Source organism: Chanodichthys erythropterus, chromosome 13 (assembly GCF_024489055.1).
Source record: "Chanodichthys erythropterus isolate Z2021 chromosome 13, ASM2448905v1, whole genome shotgun sequence".
NCBI lineage: Eukaryota > Metazoa > Chordata > Actinopteri > Cypriniformes > Xenocyprididae > Chanodichthys > Chanodichthys erythropterus.
In genome coordinates, this window is record NC_090233.1 from 52493573 (window position 1) to 52519106 (window position 25534).

A 25534-nucleotide genomic window follows, 5' to 3' on the forward strand; every position below is an offset into this window, starting at 1 on the left:
ACTGTTTATGAATTATACAGACTGCAAGTGTTTAATAATGAAAATAACGACAGTCTTGTCTCCATGAATACAGTAGAAACCATGGTAAATTTAACCACATTTAACAGTACATTAGCAACATGCTAACGAAACATTTAGAAAGACAGTTTACAAATACCACTAAAATTATGATATCATGGATCATGAGTTATTATTGCTCCATCTACCATTTTTCGCTGTTGTTCTTGCTTGCTTACCTAGTCTGATGATTCAGCTGTGCACAGATCCAGACATTAATACTGACTTATTTAATGCGTTGAACATGGGCTGGCATATGCAAATATTGGGGACGTACATATTAATGATCCTGACCGTTACATAACAGTCGGTTGTATGTTGAAATTCGCCTATTCTTCGGAGGTCTTTTGCAAAAATCAAATTTACATAAGAAGGTGTTTGAGACTCACAGTATGTCATTTCCATGTACTGAACTCTAATTATTTAACTATGCTGAGGTAAATTCAATTTTCAATTCTAGGGCACCTTTAAATGAGTGAGCATTATTATATAAAGAGAATTATGTAATACCATGAAAGGATCACCATCACTGAAGTCCAGGGAAATGATGAGGTCAATGTTTCTCTCTTTTCTCAGCACTGAGAAGTAGGGTGAGTTCAGCAACAGTCCAGCATCTATATAGTCTCTCGTCTCCTTTTCCTGAAGAGCGAGGGGCACTCTTTCATCTGACAGTATTGAAGTGAGAGATCACAGAGTGAAATGAGTCCGTTTATTATTCGCAATGAATTGACAGTTAACAAACAGGTCTGTTCTCACCTTTCATGTTGTGGAGGAAGTTGTAATTCGTACCCCAGATCCATTGATTCGGATCTGCTGATGATTAAAGGGAAATTTACACATTTCAATAGAATTTTAATATTAGGGGGACTCAGCCCCCAATGAGGATATGATTTTTTAAAAAAGAAATAATTTAATATATTGTTTGTATACTAGGCATGAACAATACAGTAGGTTCTACACTACCTATCAAGTCAAAATGACTCTAACATAAATAAAAATGACATAATTTACCAATATAAGCAATAAAATATAACCAAAAATATAACCAAAAAAAGTAGATGGCTGCAGAGGACCACTCATTAGCTCATTTGTGATTTCCACTCCCTTTAATAGTTCTTTTTGCATGTTTTGCTTTTGGACTCATTATAAAGTGATATTTAGTTAATTTTACACTGAACTATGAATTATAGCAAGAGGAGGAAAAGTCACAAAGTCTCATGCCATTTAGATCAATGGGATTTCATAAAATAAATAAGTTAATAAATAAGCCCAGATTTGAGATGGGAAACCATCTTAAATGAATCCCACATCATATTATGTAAACTGCATTTATGACAAAGAACTACACAGATGCACATATAACTATCTACATGTATCAATAAATCTCTCTCTGCTTTTGACGCTGTCGTTGTGCTGCTACAGATTCAAGAACACGCTGATCAGTGCAGACTAAAATACGGATATAAGCCGAAGCCTGCCGCCGGTTTCATATGAGTTTTAAAGGTACAATCTGTAATATTTTTTTCCGCTAGAGGTCACAAGAAGCCTATTCAAAACAAAGGCGTAGTTTGATGACGCCAAGTTTTAGAGCGGAAACTTGGGACATGTGGTCTCCATCTCAACGGACGGTGCAAAAGAATAGGGATTGGAGTCGGGAAGAACTCATGTTCATGGATGCAACGTTACTGTAGTATGAAGCAGAGCATGACCGAGTGTTGTGGAGCTGAACGAGGAGCTGGAGCGATTGATCATCACACGCCTCACGAGCAGCGGGACTTTTATTATGACACAGTCGCCGGCGCCACTTCCGCTTTTCCGGTCATGAGTATGAGGTTTACGGGAGCTGTCCTTGTCGACAGAACCAGTGGCAGATGGTAAACAGTAACTATGTTCCATAAATAAGTAACCAATCCACCATAAAACGTGCAAGAAGTAAATAAGGAACTCCTTGAAGCAAACTAGTGGTTTGCTGGACGCTAGACACTACTTCCGCATTTGTCCACGACACTGTTGTCATGTGGTTTCTACGTCAGTAAAGGCGGTAACAAAGGGTAACTGACGCCATTGACAGGCGACTGCACTGCCCCGTGTCACGGTTTAGAATGGGAATTTTCTCATGATTTACAAGTAGTTGAAAACATTAGAGATATTGTTAGTAATCAGCTGGACAAAATATATAACACTAGCCTAGTGGTTTTTGGATATTTTACTGCGAACAGATTGTACCTTTAAAGGGGACTAAGGCGATCATGAATAAGTGTATATATTAATCGCAAGTTAATCACCAATTTTTAGGGGGGCTGGCCGGGTGACACACAACACATGTAGTGCCGACAAGAAATACTCTCTTCAGAATAAATGTACTTAGATTATTCTATATCAGTGGTCGCCAACCCGTCGATCGCGATCGACCGGTCGTTCTTTATCACTGTTCCAGTAGCTCGCGAAAATAACAGAAATATGAGTACAAAAATACATTACATTTCTCCAGTCTTTGTACTGTATTTTTGTATTTATTTTTTTGTTATTTTCTGGAACTACTGGGGCAGACAGATGAAGGTAAATAGCCCACATTACGTCTGAGTCTGTAAACGGCCGGCAGAGCAGCTCACTGTTCACGATGCTCGAAATATAGGAAGAAAATATAAATATTGAATTGGGGGTGAGGGATTAGGAATTCATCTCTAAAAGGAGATCAGTCTTCAGGAAGATTTCGATGGCAATGGCATTTTATTTTCCTCTTACTTCCGAATAAAGTAGCTAATTATTAGCGCATTTCAGCTTTGTTTACAGCGGTAAACAAGGAAACACTGTATCACTGCTGCTCCATAAGCGCCACCTGCTGTCAGAGAGTGAATCTGCATCTCATTCAGCCTGCTGTTTTTTTTTTCATGCCTTTTTTTTGTGTGTAGCATTTATAATTTCGCAAAGATAAAGTCAGACCGAACTGTTTTTGCTTTAAATCTTGAAATTAAATCTAATTCAAATAAAAACCCTGCTGAAAAATCCAGGTAAAACCAGACTAAGCTGGTTGACTGGTCTTAGCTGGTTTAAGATGGAAGTAGCTGGTTTTAGCTTGTCTCCCAGCCTGGGTTAGCAGGTGTTCAGCTGGTTTAAGCTGGTCAAAAGTCAAAACCCCTCTAAAACCAGATATGACCAGGCTAGGAGACCAGTTAAAACCAGCCTGACCATTTTAGGCTGGTTTTAGCTGGATTTTTCAGGAGGGAAAACAACTGTTCATGCAACGTGCATAGCATCTTTGTTTGGATTGTGATTAAAAAGCAGTGGTTCCCTCTAATTTGAAATGGCTATATATTTTTGTTTATTATAATAATATTAATAATAAATATCTGCAACCAGTATCAGAATCGGCCAATTTGCTTGTAAAAAATAAATAAATAAAAACGCTAAATAAATCAGAATCTACATTGACCACGAAAAAAATACTAAATACAATCTGGGCTGTCTTTTTCTATGAAGTAGATCTTGTCTTTCAAAAAGGTCGAGGTCAGGGATCTTGGGCTTAAAAAGGTTGGTGACCACTGTTCTATATTATCTTATGATTATTTTAAGGTTCTAATTAAATACCATTTTTGTCTGTACATTTTTGCTCAACTGACAATATGGTTCAATTACTTCAGCTGATTTCTTCAGTTTTTAACTTTAAACATGCAATTTGGTTTCGCTTTTAGTAAAAACATCTTTGTGGAAAGCAGTAGTGGCCTTTGGTGTTTCACCTGATTCACTTGAGGTGGTTAACGCAAGTAAAGGGAACATGTCTCGGAGAGTGCCCGAAAGGAGCCCCGATATCATGTTACTCACGCCACCCTTCTCTGTTGACAAGAAAATGATTTGTTGGTTAAAGTGGTTTACAAAATCAAAAGTGAACTAGTAGCCTACAATGTACGGTGTGCATCATATTAAAGACAATTCAACTTACTCAATGGCAGGGACAATAATCTAAGTAGAAATTGTAATGGAAACCAATGGGGAATGAATTTGCTGTAGACACCATATATATTTTTCAGATGTGTAGCTGCGGTACTCAGTATGTCCAGCTCAGGTTTGAATCCTGAGATCTCTGTAAAAGAAGGGAACATTATTAAGTGTTTCTTATCAGGCAACATAAAGTTTGTGTTTTTGTTTATTTATTTTTGTCCAATACTGAAATAATGTTACTTTATTAGCATTTCTTACTGCTTTAATTTACTGACAAGTTTATCTGTCTTCTATATTTTACCAAATGACATCAGTTGCACCTTTTCTGTGTTCCCAGATCTCCTCTTCATCAGATAGAGCGCTGCTACACAGAGCTGCAGAAAACACATTTTTTAAGTGTTTAAAACAGTTGGGGGGGGGAAAGCTTCTAATTTTTTAAAACAAAATGTGGTAACACTTTAAAATAATGGTCCATCATTAATAAGTAACTATGCAGGAAGTTATGCAGGACTAATGAGTAGTTCTACATTAACACTTCAGCTACTACTATTAACTAATATAGAAACAAGCTTAACTAATCAATAATATCAAATTTAGAAGATAATTCCTTATTAGCTAATCAATAATTACCTAATATGATTAGCATCATTAATAACTATTGACTAAGGACAAATTGCAAAGAACATTATTGCCTAAAGATGTTTTTCACTTAATAATGGTCCTGATCACTAGTAGTTCCTGCATAGTGACTATGTAACACCTGAGTAATTAATGATGCATTTTATGACCACATTGAGAGTAAAAAAAGACAACTGCTCACATCTCAGACACTTTAATGTTGTGATTAGTAATTAATTAATAATTCTTTATCATTTGTCATAGTTACCTATTAGTTCCTATTTATGCCAATCTCATTCTCTAATTATTGATTAGCTAATAAGGAATTATCTTATCCTAAATTTGATATTACTTACTGATTAGTTAAGCTTGTTCCTGTATTAGTTAATAGTAGTAGCTGAAGTGTTAATGTAGTACTACTCATTAGTCCTGCATTACTTCCTGCATAATTACTTATTAATGATGGACCATTATTCTAAAGTGTTACCCAAAATGTAATATATTCTGAGCAGTGGAAGTGGATGGGACTTGTCCTCACCACAATTTGCCAAAACCTATTTTGACCCCACTATTTTTTAACACAGCTCAAGAAAGGGATGGGTCTGTACTGAGGAGGAATCTCATTTTTTTTTGAACAGGACATTTATTTTATTTGTGTTTTTCTGATAATGAGAAGCAGTCTGATGCATAAAATTATGTAATTTGATCCCTTAAAATGTTCATCAGGAATAACTTTTTTGAAGTTAGTTTTGAACATCTCTAATTGTAATGTTATTGTTGATATTTCAGTTTTGACCTCGAAATTAGCAAATACTACAGACCTGATGTCCAGATCTATTTTTTAATTCAGTTCTACTTACAGTGTACTATGGAGAATCAATCTAATATTAAGAATAATAATAATCCAAACTTAATAAACTCTCCTAACAGAGTTTGTTACCTTGCAGGTACAGCATGTCAATTTCAGGCTGATCCTTGATCTTACAGCCATTTTCAAACTTGCTGCCAAAGCTGGAGGTTTCCACAAACGCTCCAGTGAGAGAATAACCTGCTTCATATGGAGAGATCTCAAACCAGGGGTCTGCAGACAGAAACACGTCTATATAACAGCCAACACGTGCACTGACGACATTAGCAATTAAAATTTCTGTTTCTTTCAGACAAACACAAACCTTCATTGTGATGTTTGCTCTGCTTGTCGATCACTGTGTAGATGGGAAACGGGTCTTTACTCTGCTGGTTCCACTGATCAGTGAGTGTGTGTTCGTTGATCTGAAGAAAACATTTTTTTTGCAGCATCATGTGTTATTGTGAGACAACTGTATTCAGTTTCTTCAATTATCAACAATTATCAGAAGAGCAGAACGTAGAAAGAAGAGCAAAGAGAAAAACAGCACAAGCACGCAAAAGAGTAAAACATAAGCAGAAAATGTAATAGCACAAAGAACAGAGTAATAAAAGCAAAGAAACAACTTTTAAGAGCACATAAACATTGTGCAGTATAATTTTTAATGTAAGTTTTGATTCATGCTTGTTATTTTTTTAAAGGTGCCCTAGAACGTTCTTTCACAAGATATAATATAAGTCTAAGGGGTCCCCTGAATGTGTCTGTGAAGTTTCAGCTCAAAATACCCCATAGATTTTTTTAAATTATTTTTTTTTAACTGCCTATTTTGAGGCATCATTAACTATGCACCGATTCAGGCTGCGGCCCCTTTAAATCTTGCACTCCCTGCTCCCGATCCAGATCCAGATGTCCTGCCCTTGTCCAATGCCTTGAACATGGGCTGGCATATGCAAATATTGGGGTCGTACATATTAATGATCCCGACTGTTACGTAACAGTCGGTGTTATGTTTAGATTCGCCTGTTTTCCGGAGGTCTTTTAAACAAATGAGATTTACATAAGAAGGAGAAAGCAATGGAGTTTTAACTCAATGTATGTCTTTTCCATGTACTGAACTCTTGTTATTCAACTATCCTGAGGTAAATTCAATTTTTGATTCTAGGGCATTTTAAATGTGCTTTTAATTTTTCGAATCACACTTATTATATTTTGATCCGTGGCGTGAACACTATTCAGCATCCCTGTTGCTTTTATGGGAATATTTCAAACAATTATAAACTAATATGGCTTGCTGTGTGGTTAATGGTCAAGACAGATGCGTCTGTGTATATGTGCACACATGCGGAAGATTAACAGAACACACATTGTTGGATCTTGGCAAGTTTTGTCCATCAAATTGACTGGACAATGGCTGGAGAATGTCTCTTGTGACACCACTAAATCCAACAGCACTGCTTGGATATAATAACTAAACTGCTGCACTATTTTGAAAAATTATACTTTGGCTGCGGGCTTATTTGTTTGTGAGAGTCGAATGTATACAATCGTATACAGTTTTACAATATAAATGGTGCTTCAAATGATATAACTTCTCTTTATTAATATTTTTGATAGTGTCTAAGATAGATAGATAGCTCCTTAGCCTGAGCTAACTTGGTCAAGTCGAGCTAGACAGGCATAGTTTCAGCAACCAGGCACCTCAGCTCCACCCGTGTCGCGCCTCGTTGCCCATTTTTTGTTATCCGGGAGTGACACACAGTGACGCACTGCCAAGATGGCAACAGCCAGTTCCGCCCACTTTAGGCTTCAAAAATGCTCTTCAGAAACCTATGGGTGACATCATGGACACTACCCCGTATTTTTTACAGTTTATGGTTAGGCCTCAATCAGACAGAACATGTTTTTTGCAGTGAAAGGCACCATTTTTAAATGGTTTTCTAAAGATAGTGAGCGTTTTGCATGCTGTTTATGGCCCGAGGGCGCCTCTCGTTTTAGCCGCCTGCTGCGCCTCACATTTTGTAGGAGTGCTTTTGAGTGCCTGAATTTAAAAAAAAAAAGTATCCTTGATTAGACTGACAGAACAGCTGACTTTATGGTTGCCCAGCAACGTAATAATGCAGCACACTGCTCTTTTCTAAATAAAAAAAAAGCAAACCAAAAAAAGGCCTTGTGGAGTGCCTCGCATTTTCAAACCTAAAAAACACGTTCTGTCTGATCGGGGCCTTACATTATTGTTTACCCTGAGCTTTAAGGGCAAGGTCCATTATCAACAATCTATTAAAAATAGTTAACATTAGCACATTTGCTGAATGACCACCCTAAATCACAGCAAATCAATGACTAGATCATAAATCATGTATTTCATGAAGGGGTGCATAATAAATTGTTACAGACCTCTTTCACAAATGTCGTAATGACAATCACTGCCCAGAAGTCAGTCAAATCCACGAAGTCTCTCTCAAAGTAATATTTCTTCAGTTTGGCAAATGCATCTGTCCGGTTGACTCCAGGACCACTGAGTCTCTGGATGATCTTGTCTTTCACAGTCTCTAGTTTGGTGGACCAGTCTGATTCCTGATATAAGGAGGCCATACACCTTCAGAGGAACAACATATGCTCTTATTTTTGATTCACCACATCTGTATGATACACATATAAATATATATATATATATATATATATATATATATATATATATATATATATGAATTAAATTATATATATATAAATATTAAATATATATATATATATATATATATATAAATATATATAAATATTAAATCGTTTATTTAATTTTAATCTTTATTGTATTTGTGCTATTGTTTTTAATTTGCTTCTTTGTTCTTTTTTTATAACAAAAAATGAAAAAAAGAAGAAAAAAAAAACATCTGATATATCATTATCATATATATATATCATACGGCGGATCGGCGTTGCGGCGTATTGCGAGAACTTGAGACAGTCTTTGCTATGTAAAGCCAAGAATAAAAATATTGTAACTGCCGTAAACGTGTTATCCTCCTTCATTGTTGCTTCCTGCTAAGGGCATAACAATTGGGGGCTCGTCGAACTAAATTTGTGTTTGGATTCGTGCGAACGATTTTGGAAAAAAAAGAAAAAAAATAAATAAATTTTTGGAGGAGGGTAAAAGGTAGGATATTTGAATTGAATTTTTATATTATCCGCTGATTTTTTTGAACTGAAAAGTTGGAACGCTCCATTAATTAGTTAGGCTTTATAACATGAGATGTTGGGTGTAGGTTATTTAAAGAACAAACCTTCCGGGTAGGTTTAGTGTGTGTCTTTGTGCACGTAGTTTTTTATTTTATTTTGTTATTTTTGGTTGGCTTGGGGCTTAGAGCAGTTGTCTCGGGGGCACAGCCGAGGTTTGGAGGGTGACTTGGTAATTGGTCGTCTTTCCAAACTTGCGGGATTTAGTGCATAAGTACCCGGTCTTGGGCCAACTGAAGACTAGGGTTTGTTTAGTTTAAATGGATGGTTTAGTTTCTTTAAATAAACCTTGATTGTCATTTAAAAAAAATATATATTTTGTTGTAGGTGTAATATTTGTTAAGCGGGATTAGTGGTAATTATGGCGACCGATGTTATTGAAACATTTTTTCAGTCTCCGTCTGAAGAATTGTTAAAGGAAATGACCAAAGAGCAATTGTTGGAATTAGCTGCGCATTATGATATCGAGTTGACGTATAATCAAAGAAGGTCAAAAGATGGAATTAAGCTAGTCCTTGAAACTGCGCTGGGTGATCTTAAAATTTTGAGAGGATCTAAATTGCCTGATTCAGCTGCGTTGCCTGCTGTAAGTACGCCTATTTCAACTACCCTTCCGTTGTCTGCTTTAAGTTCTCTTTCATTTGAGCAACAGAAAGAGTTGTTGCTCATACAACGTGATACTGAGTGTGAGAAACGTCGCTTGGAATGTGAGAAGGTCCAAATGGAGTTGCAGTTGGAGAAAAGCCGGCAAGAATTAGAGCAACAGCGTTTAGAGATTGAAAGGCGCCGATTAGAGTTACATGAAGGTAAGCTGGAGGACGCAGGTGTTAATGTTGATTCAGAAAAACTGAGTGTGGTTCGTAATTTACGATTGGTACCGCCGTTTAATGAAGCTGAGGTGGAGAGTTTTTTTCTCCTATTTGAGCGAGTCGCAGTAGCGTATGATTGGAGTGATGTTGAACGCGCTATGCTGCTTCAGTGCGTTTTAACCGGGAAAGCGCAACAAGCCTATTCTATGCTATCAGATGCTGACAGCCAGAATTATGAAGCCATTAAAGCGGCGGTGTTAAAAATTAATGAGCGTGTTCTAGAGTGCTATCGGCAAAGGTTCCGTACGTTACAACGAAAGCTGAATGAAACAAATGTTGAGTTTGTGAGAGATTTGACTGTGCAGTTTGATCGTTGGTGTGTAGCGGCAGATAGTACAACAATGGATAAGCTGAGAGAGTTAGTTTTATTTGAACAATACAAAAATACACTTCCCGAGATGATAGCCACTTATGTTGCGGAGCGTCAGGTTAAAACTGCTTCAGAAGCTGCACTGCTGGTGGATGACTGGGAGCTTATTCATAAGCCCGTGCTGATAAATTCAGTGATCGTCAGGTTCATACACGGGGGAATTCTTCCATTGTCCCTATTGGTTCAGCCAGGCGTTTTGTGAAAAAAACAAGGCTACTTCTGTTCCTGTATGGAATCAGGAGGGTACTTTGAAAGGAATATCGGTGTTAGCACCCAAGGATGTAGAGGATCATCAGCAATTATTTGAACCATTCATTTCTAATGGTTTTGTGTCGCTTCCAGGTAGTGTTGAGAAAGTGGCAGTGAAAATACTCCGGGACACGGGGTCATCGGAGTCGTTTATTTTGGAGTCGGTGTTGCCCTTCTCAACTGAATCGCACACTGGTAACTCGCTTTTGATTCGTGGCATTGGGCTTAATACATTATCCGTACCCCTGCATAAAGTTGATTTGACCTGTGAATTAGTGCATGGAGTGGTGGATCTTGGTATACGCCCTATTCTACCTGTTGATGGCGTTTCACTGATCCTTGGAAATAACTTGGCCGGCGGACGTGTTTGGGTTAATGAATCACCCTCTTTGGTTGTGACTGATGTACCGTCCTGTACTGATGGTCCTGATGACAGTGCGCGACAGTATCCGAAAGTGTTCGCCGCGTGTGCAGTGACTCGTTCTGGTGCTCAACCTAGCGCTGAAGAGAAAATCAGTGACCCTGAATCGTGTTTCATTTTGAGTGATTATCCCATAGTGGTTTCTCTTGTCTACTGAACAGCAGAATGATGAAACATTAAAACCACAATTTGAACAGGTTATTGATAGCATTGAAATTCGTGATAGAGCGCAAGGCTATTTTATTGAACAGAATGTGTTACTGAGAAAGTGGTCCCCACATGCTGTGGATGGTATGGGAGATTCTGTCATTCAGGTCGTGATACCAGTAAAGTTTCGTTTGTTAGTGTTAAAGATGGCTCATGATCAGCTCGCCGGTCATGCTGGTGTTCAGAAGACCTAAGACAGAATTCTTTGTTACTTATTAAAAAAGACGTTGCAAGTTTTATTAAGACCTGTCATACGTGCCAGCTTACAGGCAAACCGAATCAGTCATTAAAACCAGCTCCTTTGCGTCCAATTCCGGCTGTATGTCAACCATTTGAACATCTCATTATTGTTTGCGTCGGTCCTCTTCCTCGTTCGAAGGCTGGAAGTGAGTACCTGTTGACCGTGATGTGTCAAGTTACGCGTTATCCAGCTGCGTACCCACTGCGCTCGATTAATACAAAATCTATTGTGAAAGCGCTTACGCAGTTTGTGTCTATTTTTGGGTTACCGAAAATCATCCAATCGGACCAAGGAAGTAATTTTACTTCGAAATTGTTTGCGGAGGTGCTTTTCGAGCTGGGTGTTAGACATAATTTGTCAACAGCGTATCACGCCCAGAGTCAAGGGGCACTCGAACGTTTTCATTCTACGTTAAAATCACTATTGAGAGCTTACTGTCTGGAAATGCAGCGGGACTGGGAAGAGGGTCTTCCGTGGCTGATGTTAGCAGCCAGGGAGGTTACGCATCAGAGCATTGGGTTTAGCCCAAACGAGCTGGTCTTTGCACACAAAGTCTGGGGGTTGTTGGCTGTCTTGCGTGATCAATGGGTTGATTCAGAGCCACCAACAAAAATTTCAGAGTACGTGCTGGGTTTTCGTCGTCGGCTTTCATTAGCTGGGGAGTTAGCTGGGAAATGTTTAAATAAAACTCAAGGGAAAATGAAAAAGTTGTTTGACCGTAACACTGAACATAGGAAGTTTAGTGTTGGAGATCAGGTCATTGCGCTTCTGCCTGTAGTAGATTCCCCGTTTCAAGCCAGATATACTGGGCCGTATGAGATAATACATTGCGGGGCCATGGATAATTACACGATTTTGACGCCAGACCGAAGAAATAAATCCCAAGTCTGTCATGTAAATCTCCTTAAGCCATATTATCAACGAAACCGACCGGTCTCCGTGCTAGTGGCGCCTGTGGTGCTAGTGGATAGCTCCCCTCGGTCAGGTATTTCACAGGACATGTCTGTGGACGAATTAGAATCTCCTGATGATTGCGTATTACTGGGGCGTTTGAAGAATTCTGAAACGTTGAAAAATTTGTCTTCTAATCTTAAACATTTAGACGTGACGCAAAGTCAGGAATTGATTAGTTTGCTTTCTGAGTTCCCGGAGCTGTTTTCGGATGTTCCAACCCAAACGACACAGGCAGAGCATGATATTGAGGTGGGCGAGGCTGCTCCTGTCCGTCAGCGTTTTTACAGGGTTCCACTGAATAAACGAGAGTTTTTAGAAAAGGAAGTTCAGTATTTGTTGGATAACAGATTAGCCGAGCCTTCATTTTCCAGCTGGTCCTCACCGTGTTTATTGGTAAAAAAATCGGATGGTACGTTCCGTTTTTGCACCGATTATAGGAAACTGAATTCTGTTACAAGGCCAGACTCTTTTCCTCTGCCGAGAATGGAGGACTGTGTTGATCAGGTCGGTGCAGCAAAATTTGTGACCAAATTAGATTTACTGAAAGGCTATTGGCAGATTCCGCTGACAGAGCGTGCGCGTGAGGTTTCATCATTTATAACACCTAACGGATTATTTTCTTACCGGGTTATGAGCTTCGGTCTTCGAAACGCACCGGCGACGTTTCAAAGAATGATGAATAGAGTTATTGTGGGACTAAAGGGCGTGACGGTTTATCTGGATGATACGATCGTGGTGAGTGATACATGGTCAGAACATCTTAAACGGTTACGTTCACTTTTAGTCCGTCTCTCTCAAGCAAATCTTACGTTAAATCTCGCTAAGTGCGTGTTTGCAGGAGCTACAGTCACGTATCTGGGTAAGGTAGTGGGGCAAGGACAGGTGTGTCCAGTGAGGGAGAAGGTGAGAGCCATAGATGAATATCCTGTTCCAGTCACTAAAAAGGAGTTAATGCGTTTTCTCGGCCTGGTGGGTTTCTACCGCTGTTTCTGTAGGAACTTTTCGGCGGTCGTTGCCCCTTTGACGGACCTTTTGAAAGCTAAAGCTTTGTTTGTTTGGTCTGAGTCTTGTCAGAATGCCTTTGAGGCACCTGTCCTTATGGCACCTCAGTTGGAGAAAACTTTTAAGATTCAGGTGGATGCCAGTAAAGAGGGAGCAGGGGCAGTGTTAATTCAAGAGGATGATGCAGGTATTGAGCGGCCGGTTTGTTTTTTTCTCGCGAAAGTTCAATAGTCATCAAATTAACTATTCCACAATTGAAAAGGAGGCATTTGCGTTAATTTTAGCACTCCAACATTTCGAAGTGTATGTTGGTGGGAACAGTTCAGCGGTAATAGTTTATAGTGACCATAACCCGCTTACATTTTTACATTCTCTTAAAAATCCAAATCAACGGCTGATGCGTTGGTGCTTGTTTCTTCAGCCCTTTCATTTGGATGTTAGGCATTTGAAGGGCTCAGAAAATATAGTGGCCGATGCACTGTCTAGGGCACCATTGTAAAACCCATTGTAAGCTGTGCCTTGAAGAGTTAACAGGTTTGTTTTTCTATTTATTATTCTATTCATGTGGGGGAATGTTGTTGATATTGTGAGTATAGGCCTACTAAAGTGTGTTGGTGCGGTTATGAATGTTTATTGTTGGCGGAAACTTTATTGTTTCCTTTTCTTAAGGGGGGAGTGTCACGGCTGTATACTTGTCATTTTTGCCGTGTCTGGGTTTGTTTTGCTCCTCTTACAGGTGTGCTGCGGAGCTGAGGCAATCAGGTGAATTGGGTGCACCGGTGCACAGGTGTGCCCATCATTAAAAGCTTCCTGTTTGGCGTCCTCAGTGAGCGTTCCATTCTGTCACCTGGAACCCCGCGTATTGCGAGAACTTGAGACAGTCTTTGCTATGTAAAGCCAAGAATAAAAATATTGTAACTGCCGTAAACGTGTTATCCTCCTTCATTGTTGCTTCCTGCTAAGGCGTAACACAGATGCTTCTTTAACAGTCAGGCTGATGGCTGAGCCTTTGATAATATTTTTCTAAAGGCCACCTTCTGGCTTTATAGGGTAAGAGGCTCTTTAAAGAACCCTAGATTCCATCCTTCCTTGTTAACCTGGAGTCTGAGGCTGATTTGGGGCCCTGGAGAAGTTTTGACATGTCCTGACATTTGTGCTTTTTTCAGTTGTTCATAAACATATTAATGGAAAAAGTGTCATTACACTGTATTCAGGCTACCATAATATGTGAGGAAAATGTATGTGCATGTTTGTTTTTTTGAAGGAATAACGTTTATGCGTGGTTACTGAAAAAAACAAAAACTTAAGTCACTGAAATAAGACCAAAAAAATTATGTTACAGCTGTGTTCACAAGACTTCTGGGTATTGGAGGTTGTATACTAGAGTTTTTGCTTCAAAATGATGTAGAAAATTATCCTGCCTACTCATTCATATAAAACAATAGAGATATTTCAATTTTCTAATACACTTTTTGTCAAGAAATACAGTATGCGTGGAGGCGTGAATCATCATGAATAATCCTGTTATTCACACCTGAGAAGACAGATGATGGAATTGCATAATGAGCTGTAATGATCTGCATGTTAATGAGCTCTTTCAGTCAGGTAGGCTGTGAAAAAACCCTCATGTCTCAAGCTCATCATGGTACAGGGGTAGGCAAATTTGGTCCTAGAGAGCCACTGTCCTGTAGAGTTTAGCTCCAACCCTAAAAAAAAAACCCTTACCTTCCTATAGCCTTAGTAATCCTGAAAGGCTCAATCAACATCTTGTTCAGATGTGTTTGATTAAGGTTGGAGATAAACTCTGCAGGATAGCGGCTCTCCAGGACCGACCTTGCCTACCCCTGTCATGGTGTATATCAAACATACAGAAAAAACAGCAATAAAAAGTGTCTGAACAATTACGTTACCTCTGTGGCATTTCATATAGCCTTTTAGCTTAAAAGCATGCACAGTTGGAGAAATATTGATGGATTCTCATATGTTTATCTCAATTTTCTATACAGAGGAGTAATATTTATTCAATATTTATTGTCATTACTATGAGCGCTGGATACTATGTTTTAAATTCATACTTGCAGCCGGAGGGCACTCTGTGCACCTTTATTCCACAAATGCCTCCTAAAGATGAACAGAATATGTGACAATCCAGGACAAAACAGATGCTTCCAGAGATCGCTAACTATGGCTATGAAAAACCTTTTGATGACAATAAATACACGATTGAGATGATGTATACATGTATTGCCTCAGAATTTGCGTCTGAATAGCGCTAGCTTCGTGGGCGTGGCCGCATTAGCGGATAATGAGCTGAATCACAGACTTCTGACATGGCTCTTTTTTCATACCGATTACATAAATAGAGAATATTTGTTTTCGGTTTAAAACCTGACATTTCACTGTTTTTTTTTAGACATATGTCTCATTTTTGTGTCATTAGTATTTACTAAGTTACAGTTCATTTTCTATCAGATTGGACTTCCTTCAAAGGGAGATGGGAGATCACGCATCATGTTAGTTTTCTTTATTTTGCAAAAAGCACAACATTTAGTTTTTACTCTTAATGTACACAAATAAAAGAAGATATTCAACAGATTAAAATGGTGTATAACTCTTAATTGTATGTGAAACATTGACGGAGTATTTTGAGTCACTTTCACACTGGTAAGAAAAAATCTGGGGTAGGGCTGCACGATTAATCGCATGCTATTCTCACGCGCATTTCCTCAGTAAAGCCGGTTCCCTGATTACCGCTAAATCGCCATCACCTGTTTTTAAACGGAGCGCCTATTAATAGACAGAGCCGTAGTTCACAGACAAGCCACGCAATATCGCGTTCATTATCGCAGGCGATTCATCTGCGATATGAACGCGATATTGCGTGGCTTTTCAGTGATCTACGGCTCTGTCTATTAAATGCCGCTTCATTTGAAAGCAGGTGATGGCGATTTAGCGGTAATCAGGGAAGCCGCAGGAAAGTGAGCTGGGTTTATATTTATATTTCTAAATATGTTGACCTTGTGTTCCTGTATAGTTTTTCCGGAGTATGTTACTTGTTGAGCTTCGCTTTATTTCCTCTTATCTATGGAGATGCAGAGGTGAAGCCCAGGCGTTGCTATGCCCAGGCTAGGACTAGGTTTAGGTGTTTATTGTTATAAACCACCCTTTGTATTACTATCCCTTGTTAGGTTGTATAGTTCCTAGTTCTGGCCTCCTCCTGAGGGAGTTGTTAGGCCGTATGCCCATTTCCCATTGTTTATGTAGGTGCAATGGCTGAGGTTAACAGCTAAGGTAGCAGGCTGTTATTAACCTCCCTGCTGCTGTTTTCTCAGGTGGTAGGCCCTTATATTTACATAGATAAGTGTATGCAGTGTATGCTAGGCCCACTATCTAGAACTTTATTCATGCTATGAATTTGTCTTTCCCGAGCCCCTTGAATTTACATTCAGGTTTGAGTTACGGTGCTAGATTTTTAGCTTCTGTCCTCTATTGTTCAGTACAGATTTATGATTCTGTTTGGTGAGAGCATTTATCCTCTTTGGATGGCATGTATTTACAAAGCATTTGTTTGCTTTGGGTTCTAAGCTTTTGCCCTACATGTATGTGAGCTTTACTAACTAGTGCTGCCACATGTTAGCACCTGTTCTCATAGTAGTAGCCTGTTTTGGCCTCTGTTTAAGGATGTGGTGACTTTGGTACTCCCCTGTTAGGGTTGGTGTTTCACTGAGTGCATCACCTGTTGGATTGCACACTCAGGTTGAGTGTAGAGAGTCTTACTTTTAGTTTGGTCTCTGTTATCTCCCGCTATGTGATCATTGCCACAGCAGCTATATTGCATATAACTGTAAAAGTTATTGGCTCTATTGTCTTTAGCCTCCTTCTAGTTTGCAGCTTTCAGGCGCTGTTGGGATATGGTCATGAGTTTTGCTCACTTTCTTTAACACTGCCACAGGTTTATGCTTGTGCCGTTTTAGGTTGTAGGCCTCCCTTAGACCATGTTAGCATTTCATCCTCACTTGTAAGTTGCTTTGGATAAAAGCGTCTGCCAAATTAATAAATGTAAATGTCATTGTACACTGTAATTATATGTTGGTACATTGCCTGTTGGAATGTGTAGACTTAGCTCAGGTTGTGTTAGGCTAGTTACCCACAACTGTTTGTTGGGTCTAGAGCTGGTGCCCTTTGAGCTTGGTCCCCTTTATACCACTAGCTGGTGCCACGTGTGGTTGGAGTTGTAGGCCCTATTTAGGCCTCCTTTGAGGTTACATGTTGGCACAGTTTTTGTGTTGGTATTTATTGACTCATCACCATGGGTAGGCCGTGATTGCCACTAGCTGATGCCACGTGTTTACAAGTCGTAGGCCTTGTAGGCCTCCTGGGTAGCATGTAGGAGTTCGGTTGTGTACTCCTCCCACTTTGAGAGTAAAAGGTGTTTTTACTGAGTACGTTTCTGAGTGGCTTGCCTCTCAGAGTGAGTTTTTGTGTTAAACCGCTCTGCTGTTCGGTTTTTCTGCATTTGCTTCCTTGAGCATGGTTTATCCTTTAGCTCTAGTTGAGCTAAGTAGCTACCTCGTAACTAACTTGGTTCTATTTTTGCCTCTAGAACTTTAGTGGCCACTAGCTAGCGCTGTGTGTTGACAGGTAGGCCTCCTGGGCCTTCTTTGAGAACATGCTGGTGTATGTTGTAGTGTACTCCTCTCGCTAAGAGAGAAGAGCTGCTTTACCGAGTATGCTGCTCTTGGACTTCCCACTATGTGACTAAGTATACAAGTGTGATATGTAGTTCTTTATGCAGAACTTTTGGTTATGTTGTAGGCCCCTTTCCGGCCTCCATGATTATGTGCCTACAGTATGGTCTATCTGTTAGGTTAAGCTTTGTACCCCCCCTCTTTTAGGGTTATTTTTGTAATTGTGCTTAGCTCCCTAAGCTGATCATTGGTTGAAGACTTCTATGAAGCCTCCCGTTGAGATCAGCCCCAGGCTGGTTTGTGCTCCCTTCTACCAGGTTTTCTTAGTGCAAAGCCTCCTCAGTGCAAATAATCAGGTGCTGAGTAGATCCTAGGATTGAGCAGAGTATACTCCCATCAAAAAGAGGATTCATAGCATTCAGCTGAGTTCTGCTCTCCAGGATGCCCGTCTCTATGAGTTGCTTAGCTTACTGCCATTTTGCAGTCACTCTTACTTGCTGTTTTCTATGAAGGATGCATTTGTGGAGATTCTGTTTACAGACAGGGTTGACCAAGACTGAGTTTGTCCCCTGTAAGATTAAGTTGGCCTCCCTGGTGGCCTTTATAGCGACTGGCTAGTGATTGGCTCCGGTTCTCTTGCCACATTCCCTTTAAGGGACCTCTTTCCTTGGAACGTTGGCCCCAGAAGCTTTGAGCAGCCTTGATAGGCTTTCTGCGGAAGGTCTCTTTGAGGCTCAGCTTGGGCTGTTGGCCTTAGGGAATGCTGTCACTGACAGCCTTGCGTGACCCGAGGATGAGTTGCTTCTGGCGTTTCTCTCAAAAATGCTGGATGTTTGTCTAGCCATCTTTGGCATGCACTCTCCTCGAGCATGGCGGCCTGAGTATATCATTCCCTAAATGCGGTAAATGCAGAGTTGAGTTCCCTTTTGAAAGGGAACGTCTCAGGTTACATATGTAACCATCGTTCCCTGAGAACAGGGAACGATACTCTGTGTTGCCATGCCTCAGGCTGCCTGCTGAACAGTCCCTCAAGACAATAAGGTACTGACTGATTCTCTAGATGCTCCTTATATACTTCCGGGTTGTACTATGATGATGTCATAGGCTGTCGCCGGCCAATGGTATTGGAGTGGTTTGATTCTTCGCTTTCAGACATCAGTTCACAAGTGATGTTCCCCAAATGTGGTAAACACAGAGTTGAGTTCCCTGTTCTCAGGGAACCATGGTTACATATGTAACCTGATTCGTTTTCTAAAACCCTGTAGTGTTAACATAAATACACGGAATTAAAGTTAAACTATTTAGCATGTATACTTTGATTCCACATATGTGGAGTTATTATTTTGGCTAATCTGCCAACAGGGGTTTTCTTTTTTTTCTTTTTTTTTTCAGAATCACATGTACACATATTCGAGAAATTATCTTAGACCAAGTGTAGGACAGTGTCTACACAACATTTTCTAAATGAGGCCCCAGGGGAGTGAGGTTGACACGCACAGCTCTTACTAGCCTACGACAGTTACGTGTGTGTGTGTGTGTGTGTGTGTGTGTGTGTGTGTGTGTTGTTTCTCAGGGTTTGTACCAGGTGGATCCAGAGACTCCGCTTAAATAAAGGATGCAGTCCAATAGGTCTGCTTTATCCAGTTGATCCAGGGATCCCAGAAATCCCACCATGGCTCTTTCTCCTCCTCCAGAACCCAGTAAGGCAATGTTTGGCACCTCATCCTGAAATGCACACAAATTATTTTATAAATATCTGATGTTCATCAGCTATGGAACCATTTGTCAGTCATTTCAAGAAAATACAGTATATCCAGGCAGATATATTGGATGCTCAGATAAAGTACACAGTCAAGGGGCCTCATTTATAACTATTGCGTACGCACAAAACAGGCCCTGAAAGAGGCATACGCCAGTTCCTACGCATAAGTTGTGATTTATAAAAACAAACCTGACAGTAAAAGTTGCGCACCTCCACGTAAACCCTTCATACAAACATTTTGGAGACAGAGCAGTTTGGCGACACCGATGGTGAGCTGAGGGACTGACGGCAGATGAAGGAAAATTACTTTAAATCCTCATTATGAGTCCTAATCATAAAATCAGTGCATGTTCACAATAACAGTTTAAATAAATAAAAGAATAATTTAAACTTGCATGGAAACTCACGTTTTCATTTTGATATACACATTTACATTCATATTACACTTTTACTAATGGTGATAAGCACTGAATTTACATGAAGCAGTCATTATAGAGAAGTTAAACAAAAATTAGATGAATTTAGATAGTAAATGTGCTACTTTCGATCACTTTTCCTGTGACGCGCTGTTTTAATGACAGCGAGGGGTGATAGGCAACCAATAATTCCTCTATAAACTAAACGTTATGACACAATATTTTAGAGAGAATGATGATCAGTGATGCACACTTAAAGTCGCCCTTTTTACTCATGCAGTTGATGATTTATAATGATTTATAATGATATATATCATTATATATGATTAATGATTTATAATGCATTTGCAAATGACTTCTTACTCATTAACAAGCACCTTTATAAACCCTTTACAAAGGGAACCTTAACGTAAAGTGCTACCGATATCATGATGTACAATAAGGATTTTAATTACAATGTTAATAGATAAAACAACTATTTTTTGTTAGTATGCACGGCATGAACTAATTTGTAAAAACTGAGAACAAATACTTTTAAACATATATTAATAAATGTCTAACCATATAGTAAAATGTCTCCCTTGACAGTATTATGTGATAATATGTTGTGAACTTTTGACAACTTTTGACTTAAAGACATGGATTTAACACATGTATTTAATCATTGCAAATCCTTGAACAAGAAAACTACTTAATAGGGCTGCAACGATTAATCATGATTAATCGTTTGCAAAATAAAAGTCTGTGTTTACGTAATATATATATGTGTGTTCTGTGTATAATAATTATGTATATATAAATACACACACATACAGGTATAAAGTTTAGAAATATATGCATGTATTATAAATATATATATTTATATATATATATTTATATATATTTTATATTACATATAAACATAAATATTTTATATATAAATATAACATTTTTCTTAAATATATACATGAATGTGTGTGTATTTATATATACATAATTATTGTACACAGAACACACACATATATATTATGTAAACACAGACTGCTCTGAAACAATTACCAATTGTAAAAGCGCTATATAAATAAATTTGACTTGACTTGACTTGACTTTTATTTTGCAAACGATTAATCACGATTAACCGTTGCAGCCCTACTACTTAAGCCAATGAGACATTTAACAACAGAAGGTGAATACGGTGAGTGTATCTGAGGTATGAATGAAATCTGAGGTAAACATGCATTTCTCCAAATGTGCGCACTTTTGGACTAAAAGTTTGTGTGTATGCACTGTGATCAAAAATAAATGGGACCAAACACGATTGAATTTGTGTCTAGTTATTCAATTAATAACTAGGCTAAAAAAAAAAAGAATAAAAAAATCTGGATTTTGGAGTTAGTTGAATCAATGTTAAAATGATAAAGTTATTTTTCAATAGACATATTTTTTGTTTTTGTGTGAAAAGAGGGTGGGTGGTGGCAGTGGGGCTCATTAGGTGCTCAGCACCCCTAAAGCTCTGACCCTAGAATCACCCCTGTTTTTACCCATACCCTGGCAACAGTGACTGGCATTAGTAAGTACTTCAGAGCACAGACTTGTGTACGGTATCTTTTTAAAGGCTAAACCTCACAGATAAGTTATAAAAGTAAAGTAATAAAAAGTTATAAGTTTTAATTTATGAAAATGTAATATATATTTTTCAAATGTTTAACTCTAAACCAAGAAAATCAAAGCCAAACACCTGAACAAGCTCTGTGCCAAATATTTGGTTGATATTAAAAATAAAATAAAATAAAATTTTAAGTTTTTTTGGGCGCAGTACCAAACTGTTCCACTAGATGACATCCAGGCTCCACTGGTAACTATATAAGGACTCTTTGATTTCCATATATGGTTTGAGTGATCTGAACCAAACTGAATATTTGCTCAATTTGTTTTACATTCTTTTTTTGGCCCTTTTACACTGTAACCTTATAGAAGAGAAAACAAAGGTGATTCACTCAAAGATGCTTGCTTGTTTCTGTCTTATATCAGGAGGAATAAAAGATCCAAGTGTTTTCCAAGTATCTTGAGTGCCATATTTGGCATCGCAAGCCACCAGTTCCACGTGACACATAATAATAAATGTACAAAACTGTTCATCTTATTGTGGCCTCAGAGAACTTTTGGTTTCCTGGCTTTTAGTCAAGTCACCTTTATTTATATAGCACTTTTTACAATGCAGATTGTGTCAAAGCAGCTTTACATTGATATCTGGTATATAATTGTGGCTGCACAGCAGCTCTCAAACAATGGTGTCAATGCAGGCAGATCAAAGCACTGTTGAATATCAAATGTCAAGAAAATTATTTATATGGTGGCAAAGGGGTGACATGAGGTCTATGAGGGGTGGCAAAACAAAAGCAAGCATCCATGCATTTTTGGAGATATATGGCCTGACATACACAATTGTGTTCACAAACATTGCATTACCACAAAGTAGTCCTATATACCGTTTAAAATTAAAAATAAGATTTCAATATTAATCATGGCACCAAGTAAAGGCACTATATGAAAAACATCAACAGATTCAAAATGAGTCTGAGCTTGTATCACTAAATGAGATGAGCAGTTTTATTAATATTACACAGGTTACTTCATTGGCATAAATCACATGTTTTAGTGCAAGTTAAAGAATAACAAAAACGTGTTTTTTTTGCAAACAGTTTTTGAGTTTTTGTTATTAACAGGGGTGGGAATACTTAAAATACTTTAAGTTCCTTGAGTACCTGACAGGATATTTGAGGGTCATTTAGTTTTTACAGTGGGGGTGCCAAAAACCGATATTCTTTGTCCTCCAGAACCCAGTAACGCAATGTTTGGCACCTCATTCTGAAATGTGCACAGATTGTTTGCAAACATTTGACTGGCCACAAAAATATTTGCATTTGTTTTTCGAGAAGGTGCAGGCAGATATATGAAATATAAGATTTATTTTTACCCAATCAACGTATATCTGAAGCTTCTTCAGGCTTTGTAGAACAGCTTTTCTCCTTCTGGCTACAAATTCCTCCTCCTTCTGATTTAGAGAGTGTTCGATTCTCACCTCACATTTGCATTCTCTACACAGACAGACAAGACAGACTGTCACTTTCTGATTTCATATTTAAATGCAATCTAGTCTGCATTTAATTTCAATCAGTTATTCAAAGATTTTTTTGAATAACTGATTGATTGTGTAAGTATTGCACTTTAATTGTGTAAGTATTGCAGTACAATAGCCTACTTATTTTACTGCTTCCATGAATCTGAGCAGAATTACCTTGAATTGGATGCACCCATCTATAAAACAATTGACAATAGTTAAAATCTGTAAAAAAAAAAAATGAATTCAAACTCATTCACTTTTTCATTAAAGCTTCTTTTAAGGATGTTTAGAACATATACTCACTGTTCTTGAGACCAATAGCAACACAGTCTCTCAGATCAGACAGAAGAAAGGCTCTGAAAACACACCCAAATCTGACATCAACATTAGGGATGGAGATGGGGGACATTAACTCAAAACTTCAGATTTGCTTGTAACTGAGAATTACTGGCAAGAATTACTTGTTTGGCTTTTTACTTTTTATTACAACTCTTTTACAAGATATATTTGAAGACAAGCTCACAAAGGCTGATAAAGACAAAGAAGCAAGCTATAGACAATGCCAAAGACAGCACTTTGCCTGTTTCCTGGAGATATACAGCTTAATCCAGTCCTGCATATACCTAGCTCATTTGCACAATCAGAGACATAATTGTGAACCTGAGCAGTTTGACAGCAAAATAGGTGTTGGCCAGCTTACCGATGGATCTGCAGGAATATTGGACTGTTTTCAGGATGGGAGATCAGACTACAGTTCGCTTATCACATCCTAACTGCATGACTGTGGCCTGGGTGGACTGTGAGCTGCTTTGTGTCATGTGGCTGGTGTGCTGGTGGATCGATTTTGATGTGGGCAGCAGACTGCACTAGAATCTTCGAGACAGATAAGAGGAAGCAAGATGGTTTCCTTGGAAACTGGCGTACGGTCTGTTGGTGACATGGTTGAGCGTTCTCTGTAGCAACTCATAATGTAGCTAATATCTGCGCATACCAGTCTCACGGCAGTTCGTGATATGGTCACGTAATTTAATCTATTTATTCGTGGCAGGGGCACGTTTATTTAGTTATTTTCGTAATTACAGCACGTTTTTTAAACGAATGCATTTCAATGGGATGCATCTTTCGTGCAATAGCACGATTCTTTCTGCCAGTCGGGCTGCAGCAGAGAAGCTGTTTATTCAGCATTTATGATCACGGTTTATATGTGCAGTGCTGCTGCTAGCCATTTTCGTGCCCTTACCATAATTCTTTTATGATTTAAAAATAAAGCCAGTCCTACCTCCTACTGTCAAAGTACAGTTTCGTCAGGTGCTGTGCAAACATAGACAAATATACGTAGACGCCTCATGACGTGCTGGAGCGTGATCCAGCGTCGCCGCCATATTGGTTGGGTCTCTCCACTCAACGCTAGCACCAGAGTCAATCGGAGTCAACGGAGAGCGAGCAATTATGCCCGTATTTTGTGCAGCTTAGGTTGCAATAACCGACGCAGTATTGATACCAGATCGCATGGAATTACATTTCACAAGTAAGATTGAACAATGATTTAGGTTATTTTACTATTTATAAAATTATAATTGAGTGAGTGTGAGTGAGTTAAATAAATTCAAATGAACAATCAAACTTGTTTCTTTATTAAAATATAAAATTCATTCATTTATACCATGGGCGTCGGAAGCAAAAATAAAATGTGAGTGGGTCCTCCCTCCAAATTTTATTTATGCAATTATATATATATATATATATATATATATATATATATATATATATATATATATATATATATATATGTGTGTGTGTGTGTGTAAATTAGATAGATAGATAGATAGATAGATAGATAGATAGATAGATAGATAGATAGATAGATAGATAGATAGATAAAATGCCAATCAATCGGTAGTTATTGATTTTTATTTTTTTTTATATAGAACGAGACACAAACCTTTACATTCAATCGTGTTTTTGCTCCCATTTATTTTCACACATTAGCTTAGTGCATACAAGGAAATACACAATTACCTTTGAAAAATAAGCAGGGCCGTACGCAGGGTTTTATATTTACCGAGGTAACAAAATGTGTTATGCTAGGGGGGTTGGGGGAATGCTCCCCCGAGAAAATTTTGATTTTCTTGGTGTACATATATGCATTTTAAGTTTGACTTGCGCCTGGCGCTGAGGCGAAGGTGGAATGCGCGTCTGTTTGTTGTGGCCGTAAAGAAACATTTCTTTATAAACGCAGCGTTTTACTTGGCGATGTTTTAAAAATTATTTTTATTTTGTGGTATTTTTTATGCTCTGTTGGTGGTTTGTGGAGTAGCATCACCTTAGGGGGATTAGACAAATGCTGAATTAGAGACGGTAAAAATGAGTGGGTCCAATATCATTGGTCTTAAAAAGTGGGTGGGCCTTGTCCCACCCACATACATGATTTGTACATTTGTACATTGTACATTGTAGACGAGGATACATCTTCCTCAGTAGAAATAAATGCGGGGGGCGGCGCATTGGGGACCTATCCAAGATGGCGCCGCGCTGATACGTCCGCTCCAATAGGCAGCGT

The 25534-nt window shown here is 38.6% G+C and overlaps 1 protein-coding gene across 1 annotated transcript in view; it reads right to left on the minus strand.

The window, feature by feature from the left end:
* The window catches only part of LOC137035025 (cytosolic phospholipase A2 gamma-like), a 36399-nt gene extending 12349 nt beyond the window's left edge, over positions 1-24050 (minus strand). Inside the window, exons 1-13 of the mRNA XM_067408270.1 lie at positions 23675-24050; positions 23278-23330; positions 23149-23168; positions 22828-22948; positions 19276-19418; positions 7856-8057; positions 5781-5886; positions 5555-5713; positions 4317-4370; positions 3998-4138; positions 3795-3890; positions 814-867; positions 568-722 (exon numbers count right to left, since the gene is read on the minus strand). Coding sequence (XP_067264371.1) covers positions 568-722; positions 814-867; positions 3795-3890; positions 3998-4138; positions 4317-4370; positions 5555-5713; positions 5781-5886; positions 7856-8057; positions 19276-19418; positions 22828-22948; positions 23149-23168 — 1251 coding nt within the window. The 5' untranslated portion in view covers positions 23278-23330; positions 23675-24050. The remainder of the gene's footprint in view (positions 1-567; positions 723-813; positions 868-3794; positions 3891-3997; positions 4139-4316; positions 4371-5554; positions 5714-5780; positions 5887-7855; positions 8058-19275; positions 19419-22827; positions 22949-23148; positions 23169-23277; positions 23331-23674) is intronic.
* Between the last annotated feature and the right edge of the window lie 1484 nt (positions 24051-25534).